The sequence below is a fragment of the Oncorhynchus keta genome, chromosome 22, assembly GCF_023373465.1.
Source record: "Oncorhynchus keta strain PuntledgeMale-10-30-2019 chromosome 22, Oket_V2, whole genome shotgun sequence".
Classification (NCBI taxonomy): domain Eukaryota; kingdom Metazoa; phylum Chordata; class Actinopteri; order Salmoniformes; family Salmonidae; genus Oncorhynchus; species Oncorhynchus keta.
In genome coordinates this window covers 11,135,932-11,163,705 of record NC_068442.1, presented here as the reverse complement: position 1 = coordinate 11,163,705, position 27,774 = coordinate 11,135,932, and the positions used below count along the sequence as shown (strand labels likewise).

The window sequence follows — 27,774 nt, the reverse complement described above, 5'->3', positions numbered from 1 at the left end:
CAAATTTCACGGTTAAGTCTACACCTGTTCTATTTGGCGCATGTGACCATTTTGTTGATTTGATTACATTGTAAAAGACTGTACATGGGATACATATTAACTTGAATCTAACTCTGTCTCAGCTTAAATGGGGTGAGAAATACTCAGTAGGATCTCTACTAACCAAATACAGTTAGTTTTGGAAGGGGAGTTCCCTACATATCCAGCAGCACTTTGTTCTCCACTCTCTCCATAGCCCCCAATGCAATATACTGTACATGGGATACATATTGGCTTGTAGAGAACTTTTATACACCTCTCAGCTAAAGTGGGGTGACAGTGTTTTTTTGCTACACAATGAAAGTCATTTTCGTGGATCCATGGAATCCATTAAAGACGAAAAACAGTCATAACAAAATAGTTTTAGACTCATTTATTTATATACAGAATATTTGTAAAAGAAAACAGCACAGTTGTATAGGAGTATCAGCCTGTGGCTATAGTAGTGGTGCTGGGCTGATAGACAAGCTACTCAATAGTTAACTGTCTTGGCTGGCTTGGTATCGGCCAGCTCCGCCTCCAGGAAGCGGAAGCGGCGGTGGCGACGCAGGACCTCAATGGCCTTCTGCTCTACAGAGGCAGGGACGATGCCCAGGTCCTCCAAGCCAGGAAGCCCTGGATACTTCATATCTGTGGTGTGGAACTAGAACAAACATATTCATGTCATCACACAAATCCATCATAAGACATTAGTGTAAAATAAAATAAGCTTTACAAGGCTGTTCATGTTGCTTTTACTTACCCGATCTACTTTGTCAGGAGTTGTCCAAGGCTCGAATGGGTTCATTGCAAAGAAACTTGCAACAAGACTGAAACCAGAGACAAAGGTAAGACATTTTTATCACAGTATCTGAAAGGATTGCATTTAAACAAACCAACCAAGCTTCCTTGCCACCTCAACTAAACAACAGCTTGGCACACACCTCTTTATCAGACAGCCTATACAGTACATTTTCTTCTGAGACTAATTGAGGTTACCATGCAGAACCAGCAGTAGGTGCATACTCACTGATAGAGAGGGCGTGGGAGTGGGTAGGGCACAAAGGGCCTGTGTGCCACAGCATATACATACTCCACCAGATCATGAAGGAGATAACGGTTAGGTCTGTGTGATGGAAAAACAAAAGAAATCTAACAAGATGGCTGACAAACAGGTTGGTTGCTACTGACCTTTTAAAAATGTACTGCATGTGTGAGAATGAAATTGCCATTGCACATGTAACAGTAACTTTAGACCGTCCCCTCGCCCATACTCGGGCGCGAACCAGGGACCCTCTGCACACATCAACAACAGTCACCCACGAAGCATCGTTACCCATCGCTCCACAAAAGCCACGGCCCTTGCAGAGCAAGGGGAACTACTACTTCAAGGTCTCAGAGCAAGTGACGTCACCGATTGAAACGCTATTTAGCGCACACCACCGCTAACTAGCTAGCTATTTCACATCCGTTACACACAATCTATTTTATTTTAGATTCAAGAAAAGTTCCATACTCTGGATGAGAACAAGATACAAACCAATGGCACACAAAGAGCAACTCATTAATGAGATGAACAATCGTTTATCTCTGCTCTGGCCCCCCAATGGTGGAACAAACTCCCTCACGACGCCAGGACAGCGGAGTCAATCACCACCTTCCGGAGACACCTGAAACCCCACCTCTTTAAGGAATACCTAGGATAGGATAAAGTAATCCTTCTCACCCCCCTTAAAAGATTTAGATGCACTATTGTAAAGTGGCTGTTCCACTGGATGTCATAAGGTGAATGCACCAATTTGTAAGTCGCTCTGGATAAGAGCGTCTGCTAAATGACTTAAATGTAATGTAAATGTTTATGACTTACACTAGGTTTACCTTATATTCATTGATAACGAACAGTTTCTAGTCAACGGATTGAATGTTACTTCATTCCCTGAACTGATTAATGCAATTGACACATCCCTAACAAAACAGACAAAAGTCAAGCCCATATCAAAGTCCTTACCCGACTAGTGCATATGTCTTGCCATTAGCATCAGGGTCTTTGATGGCGTTGATGATAGCCTTTGCCACATCCACCACCTGAGAAGAGCAGAAGCAGAGTGAGTCTGTTGAGTACACAGGGCTGACATAATTAGGACAGACACACTCACATGAACAGGCTGCTTCACGGTCTTCTTCCCCATGGAGATGAGAGGCACGGCACTCCCAAACCAACGCATGTCTGTGCAATGGGGGCAAATTCAAAACAATGACTGAGAACTCATCCTGTTTTAAATGATAATAGCATTGCATGAAGACCAATTGGAGCTGTTAGATCACCTTAAACAAATCTTTATTTTGGCCACACTGCAAATTCAAGTGTTCAACCATGCAACAAACAGCTCCCTCCACAGTTGTCAGTTCTGTGCAGTCAACAAAGGCTGTGTAATTATGCTAACATAATCCCACAAATATTGACACTGTCTGCTTAGCATTCTGACAAGTCACAAATAAAAGATCATTTCACTTTTGAACAGTTTATACACTGAAATGAACTCTATGCTCTGCTAACTCACTGGCAAAATGGTTGAAGAATCTGTCTTCCCTTCCAAACATCTCAGCGGGCTTCATGATGATGGCATCAGGGAATTCTTCTCTCACAGCCATCTCACCTACTGCCTGCAAGGTAACATCACACATGACTTCATCATGACATATTAAACCAAATGTCAAGCTTTACTGATTTTCACCCATCTGAATATTCATAATTGTTACGCATATCAGGCAATTAAATCCTAAAATGAACCTAAAATGAAATATGTTCAAATGACACAGAGTTCAACCATGAACTGCATTGGCCAGTACCTTGTTCCTAAGGTATTTGGAGGGGCTGCGGATGTCAGCGTTGAGGTGAGATACGTGGATCAGCTTTGTGATGCCTGCCTCCCTGGTGGCCTTGGCAATCTGTTGAGGGATGCTCACATAGGTGTCCTCAAAGGGATAGTTCCTTTATACACAGAAAGAGGAAGAACAGAACACTGAGTACAGCCAAGTACATTAAACATTTTCCAAAAAGCTGTAAAATAAGTGTAGCACTGTTGAGGTCCTTTGCTCCACTAAGGAGTAAGTCAAACCTCACTGGTGTAGTTAAAAGTAGGGAGATTCATATATTGATGGAGCAACTATTTATGTAGGAACAATGTATTTCTCTAAAATAATGTTCTGTGTTTAGTCAGTTGGGCCATACTTCGTCTCCCACTCTCGTCCCACCAAGTTGATAACCACATTGGAGTGCACCAACGCCTCTCTGATAGAATCCTTGTTCCTGGCATCCCACTCCTGAAATAAAGTAAGATGAAGGGGAACATATGAGGCGTGGTATAACTTGGCATGAGAAAAAAAACACTTAGCTAACGAGATGAAGGGATTTCAAAATGAAATGGTTTGAGACGTCACACCTGATAAATAGCATTTCTCTCACCATAAAGATGATCTGGCCGAGATCCCCCATGGGCCTGAGGTACATGAGGTCATACTGGTCACACCGGTGAGGAATCACAATCTGAGAACCCATACGACCTGCAAAACCAGACAGGTCAACAAACACATAACTGCTCCATAGGAAACCCTTGTATGCAGTCACTACAGTGTGTCCAAAAAGGATTAGCACATTACCAAACAAATGAAGGCATCCCTCACAATCACAGAAACATGAGACATAAGTAAAAGAAGACCAAGGAGCTGCTATGTCATTTGAAAGGTTATCATGTGAAGCCTTTGGGACAGATGATGGTGAAACTTACCCAGGCGGTTGACAACATATCTGCCCAGGAAGCCGGTGGCTCCGAAGACTGTGGCTGCTACCCCACTGGAGGAGGAGCGCCCCCCTTTCCCTCTGGGGATGACAGCATGGTGGACCTTCCTCTGCTGGACTGTCAAAGGGATGGCTGACAGCACCACAGGGGAGCAGGAACCTGCAGAGGGAGCAGTGCAGAGGACGCTGTAGTCAAATTGCCCAAATCAGAAATTGTCAACCAACCAAAAACATAGGCCTAGTTAGCGGTGTTGCATGGGATCACAAACAGATCTTATTTTTTTTAAATGACCCCTTTTTCCCCCCAAAAAATGGTCATATCCAATTGGTAGTTAGTTTTGTCCCATCGCTGCAACTCCCCTACGGACTCGGAAGAGGTGAAGGTCAAGAGACATGCGTTCTCCGAAACACGACCCTGCCAAGCCGCGCTGCTTCTTGACACACTGCTCGCTTAACCCGGAAGCCAGCCGCACCAATGTGTCAGAGGAAACACCGTCCAGCTGGCAACCGAAGTCAGCTTGCCCGCCATAAGGAGTCTCTTGAGCGCGATGAGACAAGGAAATCCCGGCCGCCCAAACCCTCTCCTAACCTGGACGATGATGGGCTGTCACACAGCCTGGGATTGAACCAGGATTTGTAGCCTCAAGCACTGCGATGTAGTGCCTTAGACCGCTGCGCTTCTCAGGAGGCCACAAACAGATATTTTAACTACTTTTGGGACACAACATCAGGAGTCTGTATTTGTTGGACTCCCTGAGTTGTGAATCCTTCTGGTGGGTGGCGACAGAAAACAACCCTACCAGAATATAGCTGGCTACACCCCCCCCCCAAAAAAATCCTGTCAACAAAGGCATATGTATAATCTCTAGGAACTCTATTTACCAGATGTAAAGTGAAATGTGACCCTTGCTATCAAATAAAAGTCTGAATCCAACTTTTGTCCAAAATGCACCATATTCCTGCTATGTAGACAGTGGTAGATGTTGTGTTAGGAATTCAAATGCGTGGTTTAATGGCAGCCCGCTGTCTAACTCAACAGGATATGATACACAGCTCAGGGAGCCCAACAAATAGACAGACTCCCGATGTTGTGTCCCAAAGCTACGTTTAACTAACCTTAGTATTGGTCACTGGGATACAACGAAGGTCCACTAAATAGGTACCACAGTAAACAGCAGACACAACCTGGCATGCATATTGACAACCACGGTCTGTCTACACGAACTAGCTAGGTAACGTTAGCTAGTTGGCTAACCAAATGGTGAAATTGGGAGATAACTAGCTAACTGTTTGGCCGTGGTGTTAATCCAGTGAAAGTGACTCAAATAACTTTATCAATTGGTCTCGACTGCCAAAATGGATATACAGGACTGTCAGGAGCATAGCTTTTTACTGGTTTACATATGACATGGTGCTAGAAACCAGATCGCTACCAAGTTAGTCGTATTCGTCGGCAAGAGTTAGCTAGCTAACCGGCTCCAGTTAGTTACCTAGCTAACTTAGCTAGGTCACAGCACACACAGGGTCACAGATGGTTGCAATGTCGCTTAAAAACAATTATGTGTTCAGGATAAACATTATTGTTCCCACTTTCTCTCAACAGTGCAGCTACCAGTGCATTTCTATAATATAAAATGGCATGTTTTGGTGTTACTCACTAGAAAACCTGGGAAGGACACTCGCAGGACGGCTAACGAGCACAGCAGCCGCCATGTTTCTTGCTACGGTATGACAGACCGGTCAAAAGCAAATCAACCGAAAAATTCTATTCTGCGTTTTTCGTGGAGTTAATAGATTTCTGCATGTAGGTATGTATCTTGTTTGTACAGGTACCTTGTTTTATGTTTGTTTGAACATTGTATAATTAACGTGTTGACAATGTAACTGCCGGTCATTTGCTATAATGTAATCACTGTTTTGAAACGTTACCAGCCAGCCAGGGGCTGAAGATGGAAAATATCATAGTGATCCTATTAAATTACTAGTATTCCAATTCATAATGATATGGAAATTAGCCTGTCGTCAAATATGGTGTAATATTAATAAATTAAATAAAAAAGATTGATAATCGGGCATTCTTACTGATGTTATAACATATTTTTGCTCTTGCAGTGCAGTGTTCTTCTGTGTTATTAAGGTGACACAACCGGTGTGATGATGATATAACTTGATCCGGTGGAATCGACAAGAGCGTTCCGTAAGCCACGCCCCAGTGGGCAGGGCTAGGCACGTTCAAATCAAATCGTATTGGTCACATATACGCGTTTAGCAGATGTTATCGCGGATGTAGCGAAATGCTTGTGCTTCTATGTCCGACAGTGCAGCAATATCTAACAAGTATTATCTAAAAATTCCACAACAAATACCGAATGCACACAAATCTAAGTCTAAGGACTGGTACACGTTTTAATATGATGAAAAACCTCTCATTTTACAGTGGGTCCGCCATGGTTCTGTGTAGCCTAGTTTTGCTAATATATTTGAGACCAGTGTGTTGCAGTTAAATTCATCTTTGATTTATTAAGTAAAATATATTTTGACAAGTAAACAGGGAAACAACGATTCCCCGGGCATCGCTTACTAGGCTACCTAAATTATTGGAATCATCTGGTTACCACAAGTCTTACAATACATTGTGCCCGTTGACAAAACAGACCATGGAACGCCTTTTCCCAATAAAGTCCGCGGTGCGTCTGTGTAGATTACGTGATTAAAATTTAGACAGTTTTCTAGCAGTAAATGGAATTATTAATTTACTCATATAGTATTTCTAAGTAGAAGCCATATGAGCCAGGGAAACTACTTGTTCTCACTTTATGATAGAACAATCAGATTTGTCTGTCTTGACTTTTGGGATTCTTTACCGGAATTAATGGAATTTTCTTGTGATCACGACAAAACTACTTAAATTAGTTAAAATAGAGATATAATTTAATTGTGTTTCATATGGTCCTTCTGTAGCTCAGTTGGTAGAGCATGGCGCTTGTAACGCCAGGGTAGTGGGTTCGATTCCCGGGACCACCCATACGTAGAATGTATGCACACATGACTGTAAGTCGCTTTGGATAAAAGCGTCTGCTAAATTGCATATATTATTATTTTATATATTATTGAAACGATGGGCCTGGCTGAGCATAGAACATTCCGTTTTCTGCCTAAGTGTGGCGCTGTTTACCGCATTTACCTGGATTATCTTGTGACCGGAACAAAGCGATTTATTTGACTGAACTAGAGACTGAAATAAATGGTGTTTCAAATAATAAACAGGACATTTAATTATATCTGAATTGACTCAGAAAAGTAACATAAGAAGGCTTACAGTATCACAGCTAGGTCAAACAGGTGTGCCTGAGGCTCTTGGACTGCTACTAGCCTGTTGTTTCCTACACTGGTTATTTCTCCCCCTCAAGTCACTGACCCCACACAGACATAAACTTGCATTCCATTACTTACCATGACATATTTATGAAAAGCCATCTTTCCAGCTGACCAGGGCTCAGGTCAAAACTCGTGCCCTTTGGGACCCATTGCCTGTTGTATTTATTATGAATCCCCATTAGCTGCTGCCAACAATTAAAACGTTACATTTAATATTTCTGTATTTTGAAAGTTTCATATCTTGATGGCTAACAATCAAAACATTCTGGGACTATGTCAACAATAGACTAATGAAACGAATACCAAAATATAGTTTTGGGGTGGAATTTTCCTATAAGTATGTGCGCTCAGGCCACTACTCTCAAACACAAAATCCATGTGTATGTGTGTATGTGTATGTGTATGTGTGTATGTGTATGTGCGTCTGTGTATGTGTGTGTCGCTGCACAGTCTCCGCTGTTTCCATAAGGTCTATTCTTATCTGACTTACTGCTTGCATGACTTACTTGATGTTGAATAGAGTTCCATGTTGCAGTAGTGTAAAGTACTTAAGTAGAAATACTTTAAATCAAATCAAACTTTATTTGTCACACGTGCAGAATACAACAAGTGTAGACCTTACCATGAAATGCTTACTTACATACAAGCCCATAACCAACTTTGCAGTTCAAGAAGAAAAGATTTACCAAATAAACTAAAGTAAAAAAAATAATAAAAAGTAACACAATAACATAACAATAACGAAGCTAGATACAGGTGGTACTGGTACCGCAGGCGTTGTGCAGGGGTACAGGTTAGAGGTCGGGGGTGAAGTGACTATGCATAGATAATTAACCGCGAGTAGCAGCAGTGTAACAGCTAATTGGAGGGGTCAATGTAAATAGTCCGGGTGGCCATTTGATTAATTGTTCTTTTATGGCTTGGGGGTAGAAGCTGTCTAGGAGCCTTTTGGTCCTAGACTTGGTGCTCTTGTACCGCTTGCCGTGCGGGAGCAGAGTGAACAGTCTATAACTTGGATGGCTGGAGTCTCTGACAATTTTATTTGCTTTCCTCTGACACGGCCTATTATATAGGTCCTGGATGGCAGGAAGCTTGGCCCAGTGATGTACTGGTCCGTACGCACAACCGTCTGTTGTGCCTTACAGTCAGATGCCGAGCAGTTGCCATACCAGGTGGTGATGCAACCGGTCAGGATGCTCTCGATGGTGCAACTGTAGAACTTTTTGAGGATCTGGGGACCCATGCCAAATCTTTTCAGTCTCCTGAGGGGTAAAAGGTTTTGTTGTGCCCTCTTCACAACTGTCTTGGTGTGTTTGGACCATGATAGATCATTGGTGATGTGGACACCAAGAAACGTAAAACTCTCGACCCGCTCCACTACAGCCCTGTTGATGTTAATAGGGGCCCTGTTCAGCCCGCCTTTTCCTGTAGTCCACAATCAGCTCCTTTGTCTTGCTCACATTGAGGGAGACGTTGTTGTCCTGGCACCACACTGACAGGTCTCTGACCTCCTCCCTATAGGCTGTCTCATGGGTGTCACATTCATGACACCCAGGTGAAAATAGCAAAACCAACTGGGAACTATATTCATTTGGGGAGGTCAAAACACATATGAACATAACTTTCATGGACGTTTAGCTAGCATGCTGCTGTTAGCTAATTTGTCCTGGGAGATAAACATTGGGTTATTTTACCTGAAATGGATAAGGTCTTTTTTTTTTGCTGGATCTTGATTTTGACCTATTTTGATTAAAACAAAATCGTGTGTTCTCTACTCTGACAATTCATCCATAGATAAAAAGGGAAACCTAGATAGTTATTTGATTATTCTCGCCTCGTTCGTTCTTCTTCTGTTGATTTTATATGGAGGTTGGCAACCAACTTTAAAGTGCATTACAGCCACCAACTGGACTAAAGTGTGGACCTCATTCATCTTCTTCTTATTTGAGATTTGGTTGGCGGATCGCATCCACCTTTTAAGGGAAATACACCGCCATCTACTGTACTGGAGTGTGATGCCAGTCACTGCCTACCTACATTACGTTCTCTTCATTAGTCCTGTTCCTCTAAGAAAGGGAAATAGAGCCCTAGACACCACGTCCATCTCCTTTCCTCCCCCCATTACACCACCCAAACCCCAACCCCATCCGGTCTGTCGAACCCTTTCACACAATCTCTCCCTATCTACATCATGCAGTTCACAAAATATCAACACATGCTCCACCGTTTCCTCCAGTAAACACTCATCACACAGATCTGCTTCCACCTCTTACCTACTCTAACATTGAAATCTGGGATATACACCCCTGCCCCCACCCTACCACTGACCAGATTCTTTCAAACATCTGTATATATCCTTTAAAACAAATTAAACCAATTATCTATATATATCTCCACACCCCGTCTCACCTGATCGAACAGGAAGTCCATGATACAGTTATACAGACATCCCCCAATGCCTAATGTAATGAGTTACAGTTCATATAAGGAAATCAGTCAATTGAAATAAATTCATTTGGCCCTAATATATGCAGTTCACATGACTGGGAATATAGATATGTATCTGTTCGTCACAGATACCTTAAAAGAAATAGGCCTCACAATGGGCCTCAGGTACTCGTCACGGTAGTTCTGTGAATTCAAATGACCATCGATAAAATGCAATTGTGTTCACTGTCCATAGTTTATGCCTGCCCATACCATAACCCCACCACCACCATGGGGCGCATTGTTCACAACGTTGACATCAGCAAACCGCTCGCCCACACAACGCCATACATGTGATCTGCAGTTGTGAGGCTGGTTGGACATACTGCCTTATTCTCTAAAATGAAGTTGGATGGGGTTTATGGTAGAGAAATTAACATTACATTAACTGTAAATGGTGGACCTGGTGGACATTCCTGCAGTCAGCATACCAATTGCACGCTCGCTCAAAACTTGAGACAGCTGTGGCATTGTTTTGTGTGACAAATCTGCACATTTTAGAGGGGCCTTTTATTGTCCCCCGCACAAGGTGCACCTGTGTAATGATCATGCTGTTTGATCAGCTTCTTGATATTCCACACCTGTCAGGTGGATGTATTCAAATGAGAAATGCTCACTAACAGGGATGTAAACACATTTATGCACAACATTTGAGAGAAATAAGCTTTTTATGCATATGGAACATTTCTGGGATCTTTTATTTCAGCTCATGAAACATGGGACTGTGACACTTAGTCATACAAATAAAGATTGAAGAGTAACAGGATTGAACAAGAATATGAGTGGAAAGTGAGTCATTTCATGTTATGTTTACATTTTTGTTCGGTGTATGTGTACATTTATTTTGCAAAGCTCACGCACGAGGCACAGGCCCTTTGGTCAGCAATTACACTGTTATTTCTCTGCAAGTAAACTAGCATATGATTATATGTAATGGACTGGGTTTACATGGCATAAGTCTTCTAATTATACAAGACCTACAGTTTGGTTATTATTTGTGTGTGAATAATTAAGATCAAAGACTGAGGCATACAAGTTGAAGCAACTATTTTATTTCACAATAAAAATGACTCACTTTTCCACTTATATTCTTGTTCAACCCTGTTACTCTTCAATCTGTATTTGTGTGACTAAGTGTCACAGTCAATTCATTCAGTTGTATATACTGTTGAGATACAGACAGATTATGGTGACTCTCCCTGTATGCTTGTGTAGCTCGTTCATTTATCAGATGCAAGTGAAATGACAGCATACATTTCACAAAACACTGTACTCTGGCCTTACAAAGATATTATGTCACCAATACAACGATTTTGTGTATGTTCTATTCCTTGCCATTACATTGACTTATAGAAACTGCCATGGGATAACACAAAATGATTCTAATCCCGAGCTGAATATTTCCTGGTAAGTAATATCAAGAATCACATCATTCTCATCTGATTACTTTTACATGAAGAATCGTAGTCTTTTATCCCAGGTACATACAGAGGTAACCTGGTCCCCAGGCTCGAATTGCTGGCATCTCAACAGAGAGAGCAGACGGCTGGTGGGTGAGATAAATACAGAGGTAAAGTGCAAGGATTCTAATACTGCAAGGCACACACTATTAATAGGATTGTCTCTGTCTAATAGTAAAAACAATTCCAAACACAAACATAATCGAATACAAAATGTTTCTTTTTTTCATACATAGACAATACAAGTAAAACCTTGTCTACACTTTACAATAACCTGTAACATACTCCATACATTCTTATCTGCATTACATACATTAACCATCACAGCAGGTATGTACAGGGAAAACAAGCCATTACAAACATACCCTCTATGTCTGGATAAATGTACATAAACAATCCTCCGCATAATCACCATGATAATAATGTAATATCGAGCTAATCTTATTATTCAATCTAATAAAGATGCCGGTCATAAAGGTTTGAATAGCACATTTTGTCTTCCAGGGCACAACTAAGCTGAAAGATCAGCAGTGACAAAAATGTCTCAGCCTTTATTGCACACGCTCCTTCAGAAACGAATAGCCATTTTGTTGAATGTAAAACCATTTAAAAGGAAGGTACGTTTTTGTTTGTTTGCTGTTTAAGCCATGCAAAATATTGCACAACACAGCGGCTTTGGTTTGGAATATCTACGCAAAAAAAGTACAGTAGTAAAAGATGAACCTAAAATAGAAATAATACATTGTAAGAAGTAAATGTACAAAGGGTAACACTAGGTGGGACTGAGGATTGTGGTCTTGGATACAAAGGGGACACATAAAAGTGTAACGCTGTCGTGCGTGCCAGGGTATTCCACATCTGTCACTTCAACTGATCCTGTCTCTGAGCCTCTTTTATACAGTAAAATGGAACATCAACAATAACCTGTGTTTCAGTCAGGATTGGTAGCTTGCCAAACTGTCAATATTTGCTCTCCTCCATGACAAGTAGACAATGCAGAGATTCCCAAACTTGGTCCCCGGGAACCCAAGGGGTGCACGTTTTGGTTGTTTTCCCCCCTAGCACTAAACAGCCGATTCAATTAATCAGCTAATCATCAAGCTTTGGTCATCTGAATCAGCTGTGTAGTGTTAAGGCAAAAAAAAAAATGTGCTCCTCTTAAGAGTTTGGGAAATCCTGAGCGAAGGGGACTTTATTAAGCGTATTGAATGCGTGTCATAGACCACAGGAATGTTACAAAACAGGAGATCCCCTAGACATGACCACAGTATTCATTATCTACTTTGCCTCTTTGAGGATGTTAAAGTCCATAACGCCTAGTGCTGCCTGCCTGTGCTGCTACATGATAGGGGGCAGACACTGGGACGACTCCTGGCACTCTCCACCGGTGCCCACATCTAGCTGAGGCTTGATGATGATGTGCACGGGCCTCTCCACGCTCGCCTCGTGATTGGTGTCCCTGTTGACCTTGGCCACGCTCTCACACAACTGCTCCTCTGCTGACGCTCCAATGGGACAAAGTCGCTCAGCGGTCACCATCTTGCCCCCTGCCTTGGCGGAGAGGTCCCTCTTCAGCTTGTTGTTGCAATTGGACCCGATCTTCTCAGCTGCGATGTAAAATGGGAGGACATGGTGTTTCACACATACAAAATGATGTGGTTTAATTCAGAAATTGATCTGACACATTGTAAAAGCAAGCGAGAGGCCTGGTCTTACCTGTCCTGTTAGTGACTACTTTGCGGTAAGTGGCCTTGTAGTTGTTTTCTGTGCTGCTCATGCTTTCACTGGGCTTCCTCATCATGGGTCGTGTTTTAGGCCTGAGCTTGTTGAGATGGGCCTCCTGGATCCACTCATGCTGCATCGCCTCATCTGGTGTCATACGCTTGGTTGGATCCCACCTAGATAGCACAGGAATACACAGTGAGTGTGGGTGGAGAAGATGGAACAAACTACCAGAAATCTCATGACAACAGTAACACTGCTATTCACGACGGTGTCACCATAGCGTAATAAGCCTGGTGTGTTGGTGTTGACATACATGAGGCAGCGTCGAAGGAAGTCCAGGAACAGAGGATCATTGGTTTTCAGCACACTGGCCAGGTCTTTGGAATTGGGTCGCCTCTTCTTCCCTTTGCTGTTTGTGATGTTTCTGGGGTTTCCTTTAGAGTCTGCAACAAGTCATCAAACACGCCAGTTAGAGACTTACCAAACCTCATGCTTCAAACACAATTCAGAGCTTCATCGAATTAATCCTAGACATAATCCTTTGTTAAAATGTTTTATTGCTTGCATTGTCTATACGGCTACGTTTAAACAGGAAGCCCAATTCAGATTTTTCTTCTCACTAATTGGGTTTTTGACCAATCAGATTTGAAAAGATCTGATGTGATTTGTCAAAAGACCAATTAGTGGAAAAAATATCAGAATTAGGCCGCCTATCTAAACGCAGCCTACCTTATATATCCGAGCTAAAGAAACACATTTCTACTGTACAAACCACAGAAAGTTCTTACCGAAAAACAATCTTTTCCTGGATGCTGTCTGCACAAAATCAGTGGGAGGCATACCGAATACCTAAGAAATAAAATAACAGAAGGTTCTTGAATGGTGATGGATAAATGGATTGCTAAAAACTGTGTGTCTGCAGGTGGCTGGTTGTGTACCTCCATGATGCAGGCGATCTGCTCCACCTCGCTCTCCCCAGGGAAGAGCGGGAAGCCGGTGTAGAGCTCAGCCATGATGCAGCCTAGGCTCCACATGTCGATGGCCATGCTGTAGGGGTGGCCCAGAATCACCTCTGGGGAGCGGTAGAAACGACTCTGGATGTAGGTATAGACTACAATGGTAGGCAAGGAGAAGAAGAGGGAGAGAACAGTGTTTATGTTCAAATTTGCCTACTATATATGAGTGCAGTGGCTTTGGAGCTTTAAATATCAGACTTATACCAAGTGTAACAGGTATTTCAATCAGGTGAGACACTCACCTCTCTGCTGCTCATAACAGCTGGACCCAAAGTCCACCACCTTGATATTTCCTTGTCCTTTCTGTGACAGAAGGATGTTCTCCTTTTGTGGAAAAGAGAAGCAACGTTCATTTTCCAAGTAACCAATCAAAGTGCAGCCCAATTCATTTTCTTTATAGAGCACTGGTACTGTGTATCAGCATGTCTGACTCATCAGCCAAATATTATTTGTGTTATTACTCTATGCAGAGCTGATACAGTATGTCTGAGGAACCTTACCGGTTTGAGGTCACAGTGAATGATCTTCTCCTTATGCAGCATCTGCAGGCACTTGAGCAGGGAGTGGGTGAAACGACGAATCAGGGCCAGACTGAAGCCCTGGAAGTTGTTCTTCTTAATCAGTTCATAAAGGTTGACTCTATAAGAAGACGCAAAGACGCAATCATTTAAAGACCTGGTAGAATGATAAACACAGCTTTCTGCCACTAGTCTCAGTTCTCTCTTCTTTCTCTTTTTCCCACACTTGCACGTGGCCTCAAACGTTACAGTTTATTAGTCCTCTAGAGGGTAGCACTTAAGTGTTGTTTTCTTCATGCCATGGCTCTGTTGAATCTAGCAGGACCGTGCAGTTTAGTAATCAGATATAGAAACGGAAGTGAACATGCTATATCAGATAACTGAACATTCTAGAATGTCTTAACATTAAGAAGAGAGACTTAAGAAGATAGATATTCCTGGTATTTTTCAGTACTTATGGGAAGCACAAACCTCTCTGGTCTGTGTAACCGGAGCCTTCACACCCCGAGCAGGCAGAGGATAGAGATAGGGCCCGAATCAAGGCATTAACTAAGGGGTTGGGTGACGGTAACGCTAGACAGGGCAAGGTGGCAGTCTACGACGTTTACTAAAGGTCAGCTAGACTGGTATAGAAGGGTTGTTCCACTAAATTAGACCCTTTGATATTTTAGGTTGAAATTGTGCACAAATATTGAATTTTAAAAGCCTGATATATTAAATGAAGTGCCCTTAAATATAGATTACATGGAAAATTCAATACATCTGTTTTTTTTATATGAATAAAGGCTTGCCAAAATTCTGCATTTTGACATGTCCCTCTGTGACATCAGATTTTAAACCACCCACTTAACCCCAACATTTCTACAAGTTTTCACCATCATTATAAAGCCCTCGTTATTTTGTTGCTTTGCCAATGTAAATTCTGAAGATTATTATTTATTTGATGTGATTTAGTGATTCATTTTAAGGTCAAATAAAAACCTCTCATTTTAAGGTCAACCCTGTTACGTAAACTGAACTCTTGTGTCACGTTCTGACCTTAGCTCTTTTGTTTTTGTCTTTGTTTTAGTATGGTCAGGGCGTGAGTTGGGGTGGGCAGTCTATGTTTGTTTTTCTATGTTGGTTTTTGAGTTCGGCCTAGTATGGTTCTCAGAGGCAACTGTCAATTGTTGTCCCTGATTGAGAATCAAACTTAGGTCGCCTGGGTTTCAGTTTTGGGTTGTGGGTGTTTGTCTTCCGTGTCAGTGTTTGTCGCCACACGGGACTGTTTCGTTCATTTCACATTTATTGTTTTGTATTTCGTAGTGTTCAGTTTATGTTTTAAAATAAACATTATGGACACTTACCACGCTGCGTTTTGGTCCTCCGATCCTTCTGGCTTCTCCTCCTCAGAAGAGGAGGACGAAGTTCGTAACATCTTGTTTTTATATGGTTACACTATTCATTTTTAAATAATTACACTACTTAAAAAGGTATTAAATTGATGGAATGACCCAGAAGACTATCTTGTCTCCGAGGGAACCCAAGGCTAGGTTGTTTGAGGCAGATTGTTCTAGGTGGGAAGCTCACTTTGCTCAAGTAGTGCAGCACATGGAGGGACTAGTGATAAGCGAGCTGTGTATGTGATAGGGGAGTTCAGGGCTTAAGACTTGTTGTTGTGCCCTGGGAGAGGTGCCCAACCTTGAATACCTTTGAGTAACACATTCATTATTCAAGATTTAATTTATCTTCTACCGGGACTATTTTGATCGTATTTGCGCATGTGTGTGTGTCAGGGCTGGGGTCAGTTCAAGAAGTGATTTTAATTTCAAATTCAAAAATGGAAACATTTGAAATAAATATATTCTACTTCTCCGTTTATTGATAAGTCATTGCAAATAGATGCCGCTTTATTCAAATGTTGAATTGCATTTCAAGTTTATTTTGTGAATAGACTGCCTTCAATTTGAATTGACCTCAGCCCTGGTGTGTGTGATCGCTTTAATCACAGCCTAATTCCAATTGTCTTATAATAGTGTTACACACACTACACTCACCCTAGCAGCTCGAAGGAGATGCAGAGATGGTTGCGGAAGTAGAAATATTCTTTCATATGGATGACGTTGTGGCACTTTTCCCTGTCTTTCCTCCTCACGGCATCCAGGATCTTCAGTTCCACTAGGGCCTGGTGGTGGAACCTGAAGTCCAATAAGAGTTAGTCAGGTCATATCTCCATTCTGGATTTAACCATTCAAAACAGTATGAAAGCCCAACAAAAATAATATGATATGAATCACAGTGACAGATGTTGACTGACAAGCTTTAGTTTTGCAGTGACCATGGAAAATCTTTTAGCCAATATTTTTCAATTCCAGTTTTAATGTCCTTTGACGTGAGAAATTATGACAGCTGTAAAGAAGGGAAAAGCTCCTCTCCTCTCCCAAGAGAAACAAGACTTTTGAGAGAGGGCTTTGTTCAAGACTTGGCCACAGTGGCGAGACCAAGGCAGCCCTAAGGCTGTTCAGCGCCTATTTTGTTTTCTGCATTATTGAAGGGCAGTAAGCACTGATGACATCTGCATCAATTAAATTCAAAGAGGAGAAGGGGGAGTTCCATTGACACACAGAGCTTTGGATCACCTGAGAGAGGGCTCGTAAAGCAATAGCAAGGAGACCCCTTTGGACCTCCCCGTGAAAAGGTCACGAAGAGGTCCATGTTTAATGACCTCACACAAGAAGGTCAGTTTCAGAGTCTTTGAGCACTGGATGCACATTCAAAAGCCAAATGTTTTGTTTCTACCTTTTCTTGTTGCGAATGACCTTGATAGCAACCAGTTCTTGGGTCTTGTGGTCCAGACATTTCAGGACCTGTCCAAAGGATCCCTTCCCGATTACCTCCAACACCTCAAAGCGGAAGCCAATGTGGTCGTGTAGAACCTGGATACGGGACAGACAGAACATTCAATAGGATGTTTTTGGTGTACTGTGTGTGTGTGTATGGTGTGTCGGACAATATTTTTTAAATACAAGAGCTTCATTGTGTGTACTTAATTAGTAGTTCATGATACCGTACAATGACATCCTTTAATGATGGTTGTTTGTAATGACTACATAAGGAACATTTTCCCTACTACTTCCAGTGCCAAACACTAGTTCTGGTCATGAGTCTAAACAATCCTCACAGTGCATTGGACTGCTATTCTTGTGCCTTAATGTCATTTCAAAGAAGTTTACCTTGAAGTTGAGAGAGAGCTCACAGCATAATGTCTTGCAAATAAACAAAAACACTCCTACTTCTTACCTTAAGAAACCACAATAATATTTCTAATTTTTTTATTTTTTCCTTTATTTTGACAGGGAGTCATGCTGAGACCAAGGTCTCTTTCACACATGGGCCATGTATATACATCAATAGACATCAAACACATCAATATACTGTGCACATCAATATACACATCAATACATAAAAAGCTAAACACAATCAGAAAATAAACTAATGCTTATGAGAAACATGTATTCAAATCTTTGTTGAAATGTTACCTTGTTGTAGCTGCCGTGCTCGTCGTCGTAGCCTGCGTTCTGGGGAATCCCGTGAGAGCCCTCAAACTTCTTGGTCTCCAGACCCAGGAACCAGATCTCTGAGTAGTCCATGATCTCCTCCTGCTCAAACTCTGTCAGACGCCCCTGGAAGTGCCTCAGTGCCTCTGTGGGAGACATGGGCAGCCTCTGTCCCTCATAAAGCTTCTTCTCCTCCAGCTTGTTGCTGAGGCCCTTGGTGGTGATGGAGTCAGACAGGTTCTCCACGGAGGAGCCGAACCGCAAGGGGAACTGGGAGGACGGCTTTGATCTCTCATCCTGCCAAGCACAAAAGGACAGAAGAGGTCAGCTGATCTGTTCTCACAACACTTTGGTACTATCACTTAGCCTAACCCTGATGAAACAGGTCTCACTTCCTTTTACATTGCTGGGAGTGATACATGTCAGATACAGCTCAGAGCACAGGAGGCTGGTGGCACCTTAATTGGGGAGAACGGTCTCGTGGTAACGGCTGGAGCGGAATCAGTGGAATGGTATCAAATACATAAAACACATGGTTTCCATGTGTTTGATGCCATGTCATTTGCTCTGTTGTTATGAGCTGTTCCCCCTGGGGCTCAGAGGGTTCATCTGAAGATGCATAAACTATCAATGACTTATTATTTACATGTGCATTTACAATTGACAACTGGAGTCAAGTGATCTACTGTTGGAGGCCAACAGTATAGTGTGACATGGTGTGAAATGTAGCCTCACCTGGTGTGTCTGGTAGTTGCTCTGCACCCCCTTGTTGACGATGTGGGGCAGGATGCTATCGGACTGCTGGTGGTGGAGTTTGGCATTGTTGACAACCACCTGTATCACTGGGGGCTCCAGATGGGGCAAGGTCCCCTCCGAGTTAAACTTCTACAGGAGAGAGAAAAAGGTTCAAATAAAGGACGTTTTTTTAAAACATGCAGATGAAAACAGTAAAAGTGCAATAACATATTGTATCGTCGTAACTAGTCTTGCTTGCCAGACTCATGGCGCTCTAACCCCAGCGGTGTCAGAATTACAGTGGCTGCGGGAAGAGACTTTGTGGTCACATACTCTATGGCCAAGGTTTGGAGACGGGAGAGGGAGTTGGAGCAAAAATAAAGGGAGGAATAGAGGGAGAGATCTGCTCTGGCCATTTTAAATGTGGTGGCTCAGGTAACCAGGACCCCCAGGGTTGAGGGTGGAATTACTGAGCAGGGTGAGAGTGAGTCGGGGACAAAACATCGGAGACTGGGCCCTGACAGACCGCGTCAGCACTATCTGCTGCTGTGGGGGAGCTGAACTGGAGCAGGCCTTTCTCTAGCTGACATCCTGCTTGCTGTAGGAGCAGGTTTACATGTGTCACTGGCTGCCTTGCAGGCATAGCCAAGCTAATGATGGGGAAAGGAGAACTCTAACCTAGACTGCAACAAGGGCAGGGATCATGATTTTATTCAGAAAATCATAAAAATGATGCATGGCGGCAACATATTTAATGACTTCCAACACGGTAATGACTGTATCAGCCTGTATAAATGATGTCAATACATTGATGTTATTATAGACAGTTATTGTAAATTGGAACCGGTAGTCATATATCCCTTTGCTTTGGTTACAGCAAGCACAGCAGCCCAAAACAACAGGTTGAAAAGTGCACCCTAATCTTTACATAGCGGTGATATTTAATCGCATGTGCACAGGCTGCTGCAGTAGCGGCCTACTTGGTCACGACGCATAGAGACACAGGCTGCTGCAGTAGCGGCCAACTTGGTCATGACGCATTGAGACACAGGCTGCTGCAGTAGCGGCCAACTTGGTCATGACGCATTGAGACACAGGCTACTGCAGTAGCGGCCAACTTGGTCATGACGCATAGAGACACAGGCTGCTGCAGTAGCGGCCAACTTGGTCATGACGCATTGAGACACAGGCTGCTGCAGTAGCGGCCAACTTGGTCATGACGCATAGAGACACAGGCTGCTGCAGTAGCTGCCAACTTGGTCATGACGCATTGAGACACAGGCTGCTGCAGTAGCGGCCAACTTGGTCATGACGCATAGAGACACAGGCTGCTGCAGTAGCTGCCAACTTGGTCATGACGCATTGAGACACAGGCTGCTGCAGTAGCTGCCAACTTGGTCATGACGCATTGAGACACAGGCTGCTGCAGTAGCGGCCAACTTGGTCATGACACATAGAGACACAGGCTGCTGCAGTAGCTGCCAACTTGGTCATGACGCATTGAGACACAGGCTGCTGCAGTAGCGGTCAACTTGGTCATGACGCATAGAGACACAGGCTGCTGCAGTAGCTGCCAACTTGGTCATGACGCATTGAGACACAGGCTGCTGCAGTAGCTGCCAACTTGGTCATGACGCATTGAGACACAGGCTGCTGCAGTAGCTGCCAACTTGGTCATGACGCATAGAGACACAGGCTGCTGCAGTAGCGGCCAACTTGGTCTTGACGCATAGAGACAGGCTAAATATAGGTCCAAGCACCTGCCATAACAAGCACATGGATGCAAATACAGTATCATGCTTATGCACAATTGGATTTAAGCTGACTAGACTACTACTCTGTGTTCTTAAACACATCCAGGTCTGACAGTGAGCAGCACCATGATTTTACCACTTGGGAGTGGTTACGAGGTAGTTGCTCCATATATTCCGTGTACTCCAGTGCCCTCCAGTAGCATGACCAAGCTTGGGTAATGAGTTTTGGTGGAGTGAAAGGGGAGGGCATAGCACAGACAGAAATATACAGGATTGAAAGAGTGGGTCTGCAGGTGCTCAAATGCTCCGCAGGTCAAGGGTCACCTGTGAGTAAAGGCTCACCTGTAAATAGTGCCGGTTGGTTGCCTGTTGGGTCTGGAGTCTGTGTGAGTGGGGGAAGGCCTCTGGTTTTGAAGACTGTGGAGGAATATGGGAGACTTGACTTAACATTACATTTACACACAAAACTCGCTTCTATATACCTCTTTAAGTCAGTGAGGGGGCGGCGATGGATACAGCATTGCCAAGGGAATCTCTCTAAAATCAGATTCAGTTTTGTTAAATAGATTCAATATGACTCATAACAAGTCATTGAGGTCATTAATCTGAATTATAAATCACGTATTGTTTTGAATTATAAATCATTGTCACGTTCTGACCTTTATTTTCCTTTGTTTTGTATTTATTTAGTATGGTCAGGGCGTGAGTTGGGTGGGCAGTCTATGTTTGATTTTCTATGATTTGGGATTTCTATGTTTCGGCCTAGTATGGTTCTCAATCAGAGGCAGGTGTCATTAGTTGTCTCTGATTGAGAATCATACTTAGGTAGCCTGGGTTGCACTGTTTGTTTGTGGGTGATTGTCTATGTTAGTGGCTTGTGTCAGCACAGGTCTCATTTTGTAGCTTCACGGTCGTCATTGGTTAATTGTTTTTGTTACTCTTTTGTCTAGTGTTCTCTTTATTAAACTTTACTATGAAGACATACCACGCCGCTTATTGGTCCTCTGATCCTTTTCGCCTCTCCTCTTCAGATGAAGAGGAAGACCGTGACAATCATGTGTTTTTTTTTTTGTATCTGAAACTGATTCACTTCAAAGCATCTCTTTGAATGAGGAGAATAAACAGCCTGGTTGTTGCTGGTGGGACTGAAAGTGGTGGGTCCCACAGATATAAACAGCCAGTGGGCAGTGAAGTAGGATTATTACCACGCAAGCAAAGATGATGTACATTCCCTGGAATTAGAGTATTTTATGCAAGTCACTACCACAGTAACAATGGTCTCTTTATCACTCAATTTTTCCACAACCTGCAATCCTTTCCTGGAGCATTGGCTCTGTTCTATGAAGGGTGTAGTGATGGTGGTAATGGAGAGGAGAGCAGAGGGCTTGTTGATCGTGGACTTCATTTCTCAAAGCACAATTCAATCTGGTGCCAGGCTAAATATATGAGCCACTGCAATTCTATTAGTTCTGGTGCAACATTGTCAGCATAGCTGTGCTAACGCGTGCCTTAATCAGAGGGGAGCATGTGAACTAACAGTGTGAGACTGAGAGACACTGTATGGGTGGACTAAAACCTCCAGCCCAGATGGGCACAGGCTGGGTACTTGGGGGTAGCAGAGCAGATTTATGATTGAACTTGACCTAGACCTAGAGTAACACTACTTTTTCACGAGTTCACTAAACAGATATCTCTTCCATCCATTTGCTCAATATTCTTACTGACCCAGTTGGGTTCCTTTGCGAGAATATGATAGTATTTTGATTCCTATGCATACATACCCAGGGCCATGTATAAAAGGATAAGGCACGGTTTCTCGGGTGGATTTAGAGTAGAAGGACAATAGTGCCCACACCATTGGCTGTTTGGAATCTGAGTTCAAGGCAGCAAACACACATTCAGATATTAATGCAGGATGCACACAACACAACCTTGGCTGCCCCCTGGGAGGTTTGTGAGAGTGAGGGTTGTACTGCGATGTGGGTCGAAGTTACCCCATTAATTGGCTGCAGTGCACATCTTACTGGATACTGGAAAGGTCCTTGAAAGGGATCACAGTATTCCAAATACACTACATGACCAAAAGTATGTGGACACCTGTTCGTTGAACATCTCATTCCAAAATCATGGTCATTTATATGGAGTTCCGTCCCCCTTTGCTGCTACAACAGCCTCCACTCTTCTGGGAAGGCTTTCCACTAGATGTTGGAACATTGCTGCAGGGACTTTATTCCATTCAGCCACAAGAGCATTAGTGAGGTCGGACACTGATGTTAGGTGATTAGGCCTGGTTCACAGTCGGCATTCCAATTCATCCCAAAGGTGTTTGATAGGGTTCAGGTCAGGGCTCTGTGCAGGCCAGTCAAGTTATTTCTGTATGGACTTGCTTTCTAATGTTAAGATTTCCCTTCACTGGAATTAAGGGGCCTAGAAAACCATGAAAAACAGCCCCAGACCATTATTACTCTTCCACCAAACTTTATAGTTGACACTAGACATTGGGGCAGGTAGCGTTCTCCTGGTATCCGCCAAACCCAGATTTGTCCGTCGAACTGCCAGATGGTTAAGCGGGATTAATCTCTCCAGAGAACACGTTTTCACTGCTGCAGAGTCCAATGGCGGCAAGCTTTACATCACTCCAGCCGAAGCTTGGTATTGCACATGGCGATCTTAGCCTTGTGTGCGGCTGCTCGGCCATGGAAACCCATTTCATGAAGCTCCAGACAGTTCTTGTGCTTCCAGAGGCCGTTTGAAACTCCGTAGTGAGTGTTGCAACTGAGGACAGATTAGTTTTATGCACTACGCACTTCAGCACCTGGTGGCAACTGAAAGCTCCCGTTCTGTGAGCTCGTGCGGCCTACCACTTTGCGGCTGAGCCGTTGTTGCTCCTAGATGTTTCCACTTCACAATAACAGAACTTATAGTTGACATAGGGCAGCTTTAGCAGGGCGAACTGACTTGTTGGAAAGGTGGCATCCTATGACTGCGCCATGTTGAAAGTCACTGAGTTCCTAGTTGAGAACAAGTTCTCATTTACAACTGCGACCTGGCCAAGATAAAGCAAAACAGTTTGACACATGCAACAACACAGAGTTACACATTGAATAAACAAACATACAGTACAGTCAATAATAAAGTAGAAAAAGAGTCTATATACAGTGTGTGCAAATGAGGTAAGATAAGAGAGGTAAGGCAATAAATAGGCCATAGGGGCGAGGTAATTACGATATAGCAATTAAACACTGGAGTGATAAATGTGCAGAAGATGAATGTGCAAGTAGAGATACTGGGGTGCAAAGGAGCAAAATAAATAAATAAATACAGTATGGGGAATTGGCTTTGGGGGCGACCTGAGAAATATACCTGCTGGAGCGTGTGCTGTGGGTGGGTGTTGCTATGGTGACCAGTGAACTGAGATAAGGCGGGGCTTTACCTAGCAAAGACTTGTAGATGACCTGGAGCCAGTGGGTTTGGCGACGAGTATGAAGTGAGGGCCAGCCAACGAGAGCGTACAGGTCTTAGTGGTGGGTAGTATATGGCGCTTTGGTGACAAAACGGATGGCAATGTGATAGACTGCATCCAATTTGTTGAGTAGAGTATTGGAGGCTATTTTGTAAATTACATCGCCGAAGTCGAGGATCGGTAGGATAGTCAGTTTTATGAGGGTATGTTTGGCAGCATGAGTGAAGGATGCTTTGTTGCAAAATAGGAAGCCGATTCTAGATTTAATTTTGGAGATGCTTAATGTGGGTCTGGAAGGAGAGTTTACCGTCTAACCAGACACCTAGGTATTTGTAGTTGTCCACATACTCTAAGTTAGAACCGTCCAGAGTAGTGATACTGGAAGGGCGGGCAGGTGCGGTTGGAGGCCACGGAAGGAGAGTTGTATGGCAATGGAGCTTGTCTGGAGTTTAGTTAGCACAGTGTCCAAAGAAGGGCCAGAAGTATAGAGAATAGTGTCGTCTGCGTAGAGGTGGATCAGAGAATCACCAGCAGCAAGAGCGACATCATTGATATATACAGAGAAGAGAGTTGGCCCGAGAATTGAACTCTGTGGCACACCCATAGAGACTGCCAGAGGTCCGGACAACAGGCCCTTCGATTTGACACACTGAACTCTATCAGAGAAGTAGTTGGTGAACCAGGCGAGGCAGTCATTTGAGAAACCAAGGCTGTTGAGTCTGCCGATAAGAATGTGGTGATTGACAGAGTCGAAAGCCTTGGCCAGGTCGATGAATACAACTGCACAGTATTGTCTCTTATCGATGGCAGTTATGATATCGTTTAGGACCTTGAGCGTGGCTAAGGTGCACCCATGAACAGCTCGGAAACCAGATTGCATAGCGTAGAATGTACGGTGGGATTCGAAATGGTCGGTGATCTGTTTGTTAACTTGGCTTTCAAAGACCTTAGAAAGGCATGGTAGGATAGATATAGGTCTGTTGCAGTTTGAGTCTAGAGTGTCTCCCCCTTTGAAGAGGGGGATAACCGTGGCAGCTTTCCAATCTTTGGGGATCTTAGATGATACGAAAGAGAGGTTAAACAGACTTGTACTAGGGGTTGCAACAATTTCGGCAAATAATTTTAGAAAGAGAGGGTCCAGATTGTCTAGCCCGCCTGATTTGTAGGGGTCCAGATTTTGCAGCTCTTTCAGAACATCAGCTATCTGGATTTGGGTGAAAGAGAAATGGGGGAAGCTTGGGCGAGTTGCTGTGGGGAATGCAGGGCAGTTGACCTGGGCAGGAGTAGCCAGGTGGAAAGTATGGCCAGCCGTAGAAATATGTTTATCGTGGATTTATCGGTGGTGACAGTGTTTCCTAGCCACAGTGCAGTGGGCAGCTGGGAGGAGGAGCTCTTATTCTCCATGGACCTTACAGTGTCCCAGAACTTTTTTGAGTGTTTGCTACAGGATGCAAATTTCTGTTTGAATAAGCTAGCCTAGGCGTCCCGGGTGGCGCAGTGGTTAAGGGCGCTGTACTACCAGAGACTCTGGGTTCGCGGCCAGGCTCTGTCATAACCGGCCGCGACCGGGAGGTCCGTGGGGTGATGCATAATTGGCCTAGCATCGTCCGGGTTAGGGAGGATTTGGCCGGTAGGGACATCCTTGTCTCATCGTGAACCAGCTTACCAGGTGCACGGTGTTTCCTCTGACACATTGGTGCGGCTGGCTTCCGGGTTGGATGCGCGCTGTGTTAAGAAGCAGTACGGCTTGGTTGGGTTGTGTATCGGAGAACGCATGACTTTCAACCTTCGTCTCTCCCGAGCCCGTACGGCAGTTGTAGCGATGAGACAAGATAGTAGCTACTAACAATTGGATACCACGAAATTGGGGAGAAAAAGGGGTAACATTTTTTTTTTAAGAAAAAGAAAAGACAAAGATAGCCTTAGCTAACTGCCTGTGTATATTAGTTACTAACTTCCCTGAAAAGTTGCATATCGCAGGGGCTATTTGATGCTAGTGCAGTACGCCACAGGATGTTTTTGTGCTGGTCAAGGGCAGTCAGGTCTGGAGTGAACCAAGGGCTATATCTGTTCCTGGTTCTAAATGTTTTGAATGGGGCATGCTTATTTAAGATGGTGAGGAAGGCACTTCTACTTCTACAGTAAGGCCATTCTAATGTCAGTGTTTTTCCTATGGAGATTGCATGGCTGTGGCTGAAATAGACAAATCCAATCATTTGAAGGGGTGTCCACATACACCATATATACAAAGTGATGTATTTTCTGAGACTCATATGACACCCGTCACAGTAAAGCAATGTCGATGATAATCAAAGTATCGAAAATACCAAGAAGAGCTGAATAAGAGCGACAAACTTTTGCTATTCAGATCAAATAAAATGTTGCATTAACTGAGGTACAGTTGGCTGGTTAGGTTATCAATGTGACAATGATGTTGCAAATAATTAATGACACATGGTTACAAGGCTAATATTCTTTGTAAACAGTGGATGAATGAGTTGCTGGTTCCCTGTCCTTGATCATGCTTGATCCTATTTATGGTGAAGCTATAGAGCTTATATCAACACCATGACTCATAAAATAAAGTGTAGACTGAAATAGCCATGGATCATGTTTACTGTCTCAGATAATCACAACAACCTATAGGCGAATTTGCCTACTAAATGGGACACAATGTTTAGGCCTACTTCATAACACATATCACAATAGTATGTATTTGTGGAATACAAAAGTGAATCTCCATACAATCTAAACAACAACAATTATTATTTCAGACTTCAGACAAAAAATACATAACTTTCTGATGTTCAAGCAAAATATAAAATAAAAGAGAACAGAAAATAAATGCTGTAAAAAAAATGTTTTGGGTCAAAATCCGTAGCCTAAAGAGAGAAATAAATAACGGATTCATGGATATACCCAAAATGGATGATGGACCTCACCTTGTTATTAATTTCGGGAAACATGCTGCTTTGGCACCTGGGTCCTTAATAAATCCCAATCTCAATGTAGCATACACGTGAAAGTAACTACTGTGAAATCCAGGTAAATGCAAGGCGCCAGCACATCTTCGAAAGTCCAGACGTCACTTTCAGATTCTCTGACACTTGAAGAAAGAAACGTCAGCAACGAAAGTCCAACCGAGGAGCGACCGTCACTTGAATCAACACGAATTGATCGGGTCTTGAATCTCAAACTGCGATAGACATAATTTTGACCGTAGGGTCAGTATTGCTGTCGTCAGCAGAAGATTAGAGAAAGAGGTAAGCTGTTAGTCTATTCACCTTCACGCGTAAATCTCTGGAGAGGCCACCTGTTCACGTTTCTGCATCTGACAGCTGGGTCTTCCCGATATAGATTTGTTTTTGGCTACCTATCCTCTCCTACATTCGACTGACACTCCTAAAATCCAATAGTGCTCGGTGAATGTGCGCCATTGCAGTAGCCAATATTCTGTAGCCTACTGCTAATTCACTGTGGCTAAAACGCACACTGTATCCCTGTGGATAGCCTATACTGAGTCGCAGTACTGAGTCTCCTCACGTTGCAGGAAATGGTCGTGTGATGTGTTGAGACATGCTGCTGTCCCTAAAAATAACCGATTTACCATCCACAGAACCTTTGCTACACAATCTATAGATTGGACTATGCCTATATGACAAATAAAGACTCTGTATTGAGGCATAAGACCTCTCAGGGGGTAGATACATTTTTTTTGTAAATATGTTAAACATTAATTCCCCCCTGTGAAGTTTTGTCCCCTTTCGACCTCATGTGTTAAAAGTTGAAATTGTAGGTTTGCACTGGCAGACACAAACATTGGTTAAGGTGTGCTGGATTTTACCTCTCTCTCTCTCTCTCTCTCTCTCTCTGTCACACACACAC

At 43.3% G+C, this 27,774-nt stretch overlaps 2 protein-coding genes across 6 annotated transcripts in view; both read right to left on the bottom strand.

Moving 5' to 3' along the window:
- Positions 1-397: 397 nt before the first annotated feature.
- On the bottom strand, positions 398-5,637 carry ndufa9a (NADH:ubiquinone oxidoreductase subunit A9a). The gene is made up of 11 exons (XM_035798220.2): positions 5,476-5,637; positions 3,807-3,977; positions 3,485-3,582; positions 3,251-3,342; positions 2,869-3,010; positions 2,580-2,682; positions 2,175-2,245; positions 2,027-2,103; positions 1,049-1,144; positions 782-848; positions 398-682 (listed from the first exon to the last, which is right to left on the bottom strand). The coding sequence occupies exons 1-11, from the start codon at positions 5,528-5,530 to the stop codon at positions 512-514; spliced, it is 1,143 nt and encodes a 380-aa protein (XP_035654113.1). The 5' UTR covers positions 5,531-5,637; the 3' UTR covers positions 398-511.
- A 4,724-nt stretch (positions 5,638-10,361) lies between these two features.
- The window catches only part of dyrk4 (dual-specificity tyrosine-(Y)-phosphorylation regulated kinase 4), a 34,603-nt gene continuing 17,190 nt past the window's right edge, over positions 10,362-27,774 (bottom strand). For 3 of the 5 annotated variants that reach the window (XM_035798218.2, XM_035798217.2, XM_035798216.2), the window contains 12 exons: positions 20,769-20,843; positions 18,673-18,822; positions 17,920-18,234; positions 17,180-17,316; positions 16,438-16,578; positions 14,384-14,522; positions 14,126-14,207; positions 13,806-13,978; positions 13,656-13,716; positions 13,181-13,310; positions 12,859-13,040; positions 10,362-12,749 (listed from right to left, as the gene is read on the bottom strand). In XM_035798218.2, coding sequence (XP_035654111.1) covers positions 12,481-12,749; positions 12,859-13,040; positions 13,181-13,310; positions 13,656-13,716; positions 13,806-13,978; positions 14,126-14,207; positions 14,384-14,522; positions 16,438-16,578; positions 17,180-17,316; positions 17,920-18,234; positions 18,673-18,822; positions 20,769-20,843 — 1,854 coding nt within the window. In that variant the 3' untranslated portion in view covers positions 10,362-12,480. Of the gene's footprint in view, positions 12,750-12,858; positions 13,041-13,180; positions 13,311-13,655; positions 13,717-13,805; positions 13,979-14,125; positions 14,208-14,383; positions 14,523-16,437; positions 16,579-17,179; positions 17,317-17,919; positions 18,235-18,672; positions 18,823-20,768; positions 20,844-26,831; positions 27,496-27,774 lie in introns of those variants that run through there. The other 2 variants (XM_035798219.2, XM_052474775.1) reach the window with 2 other exon arrangements.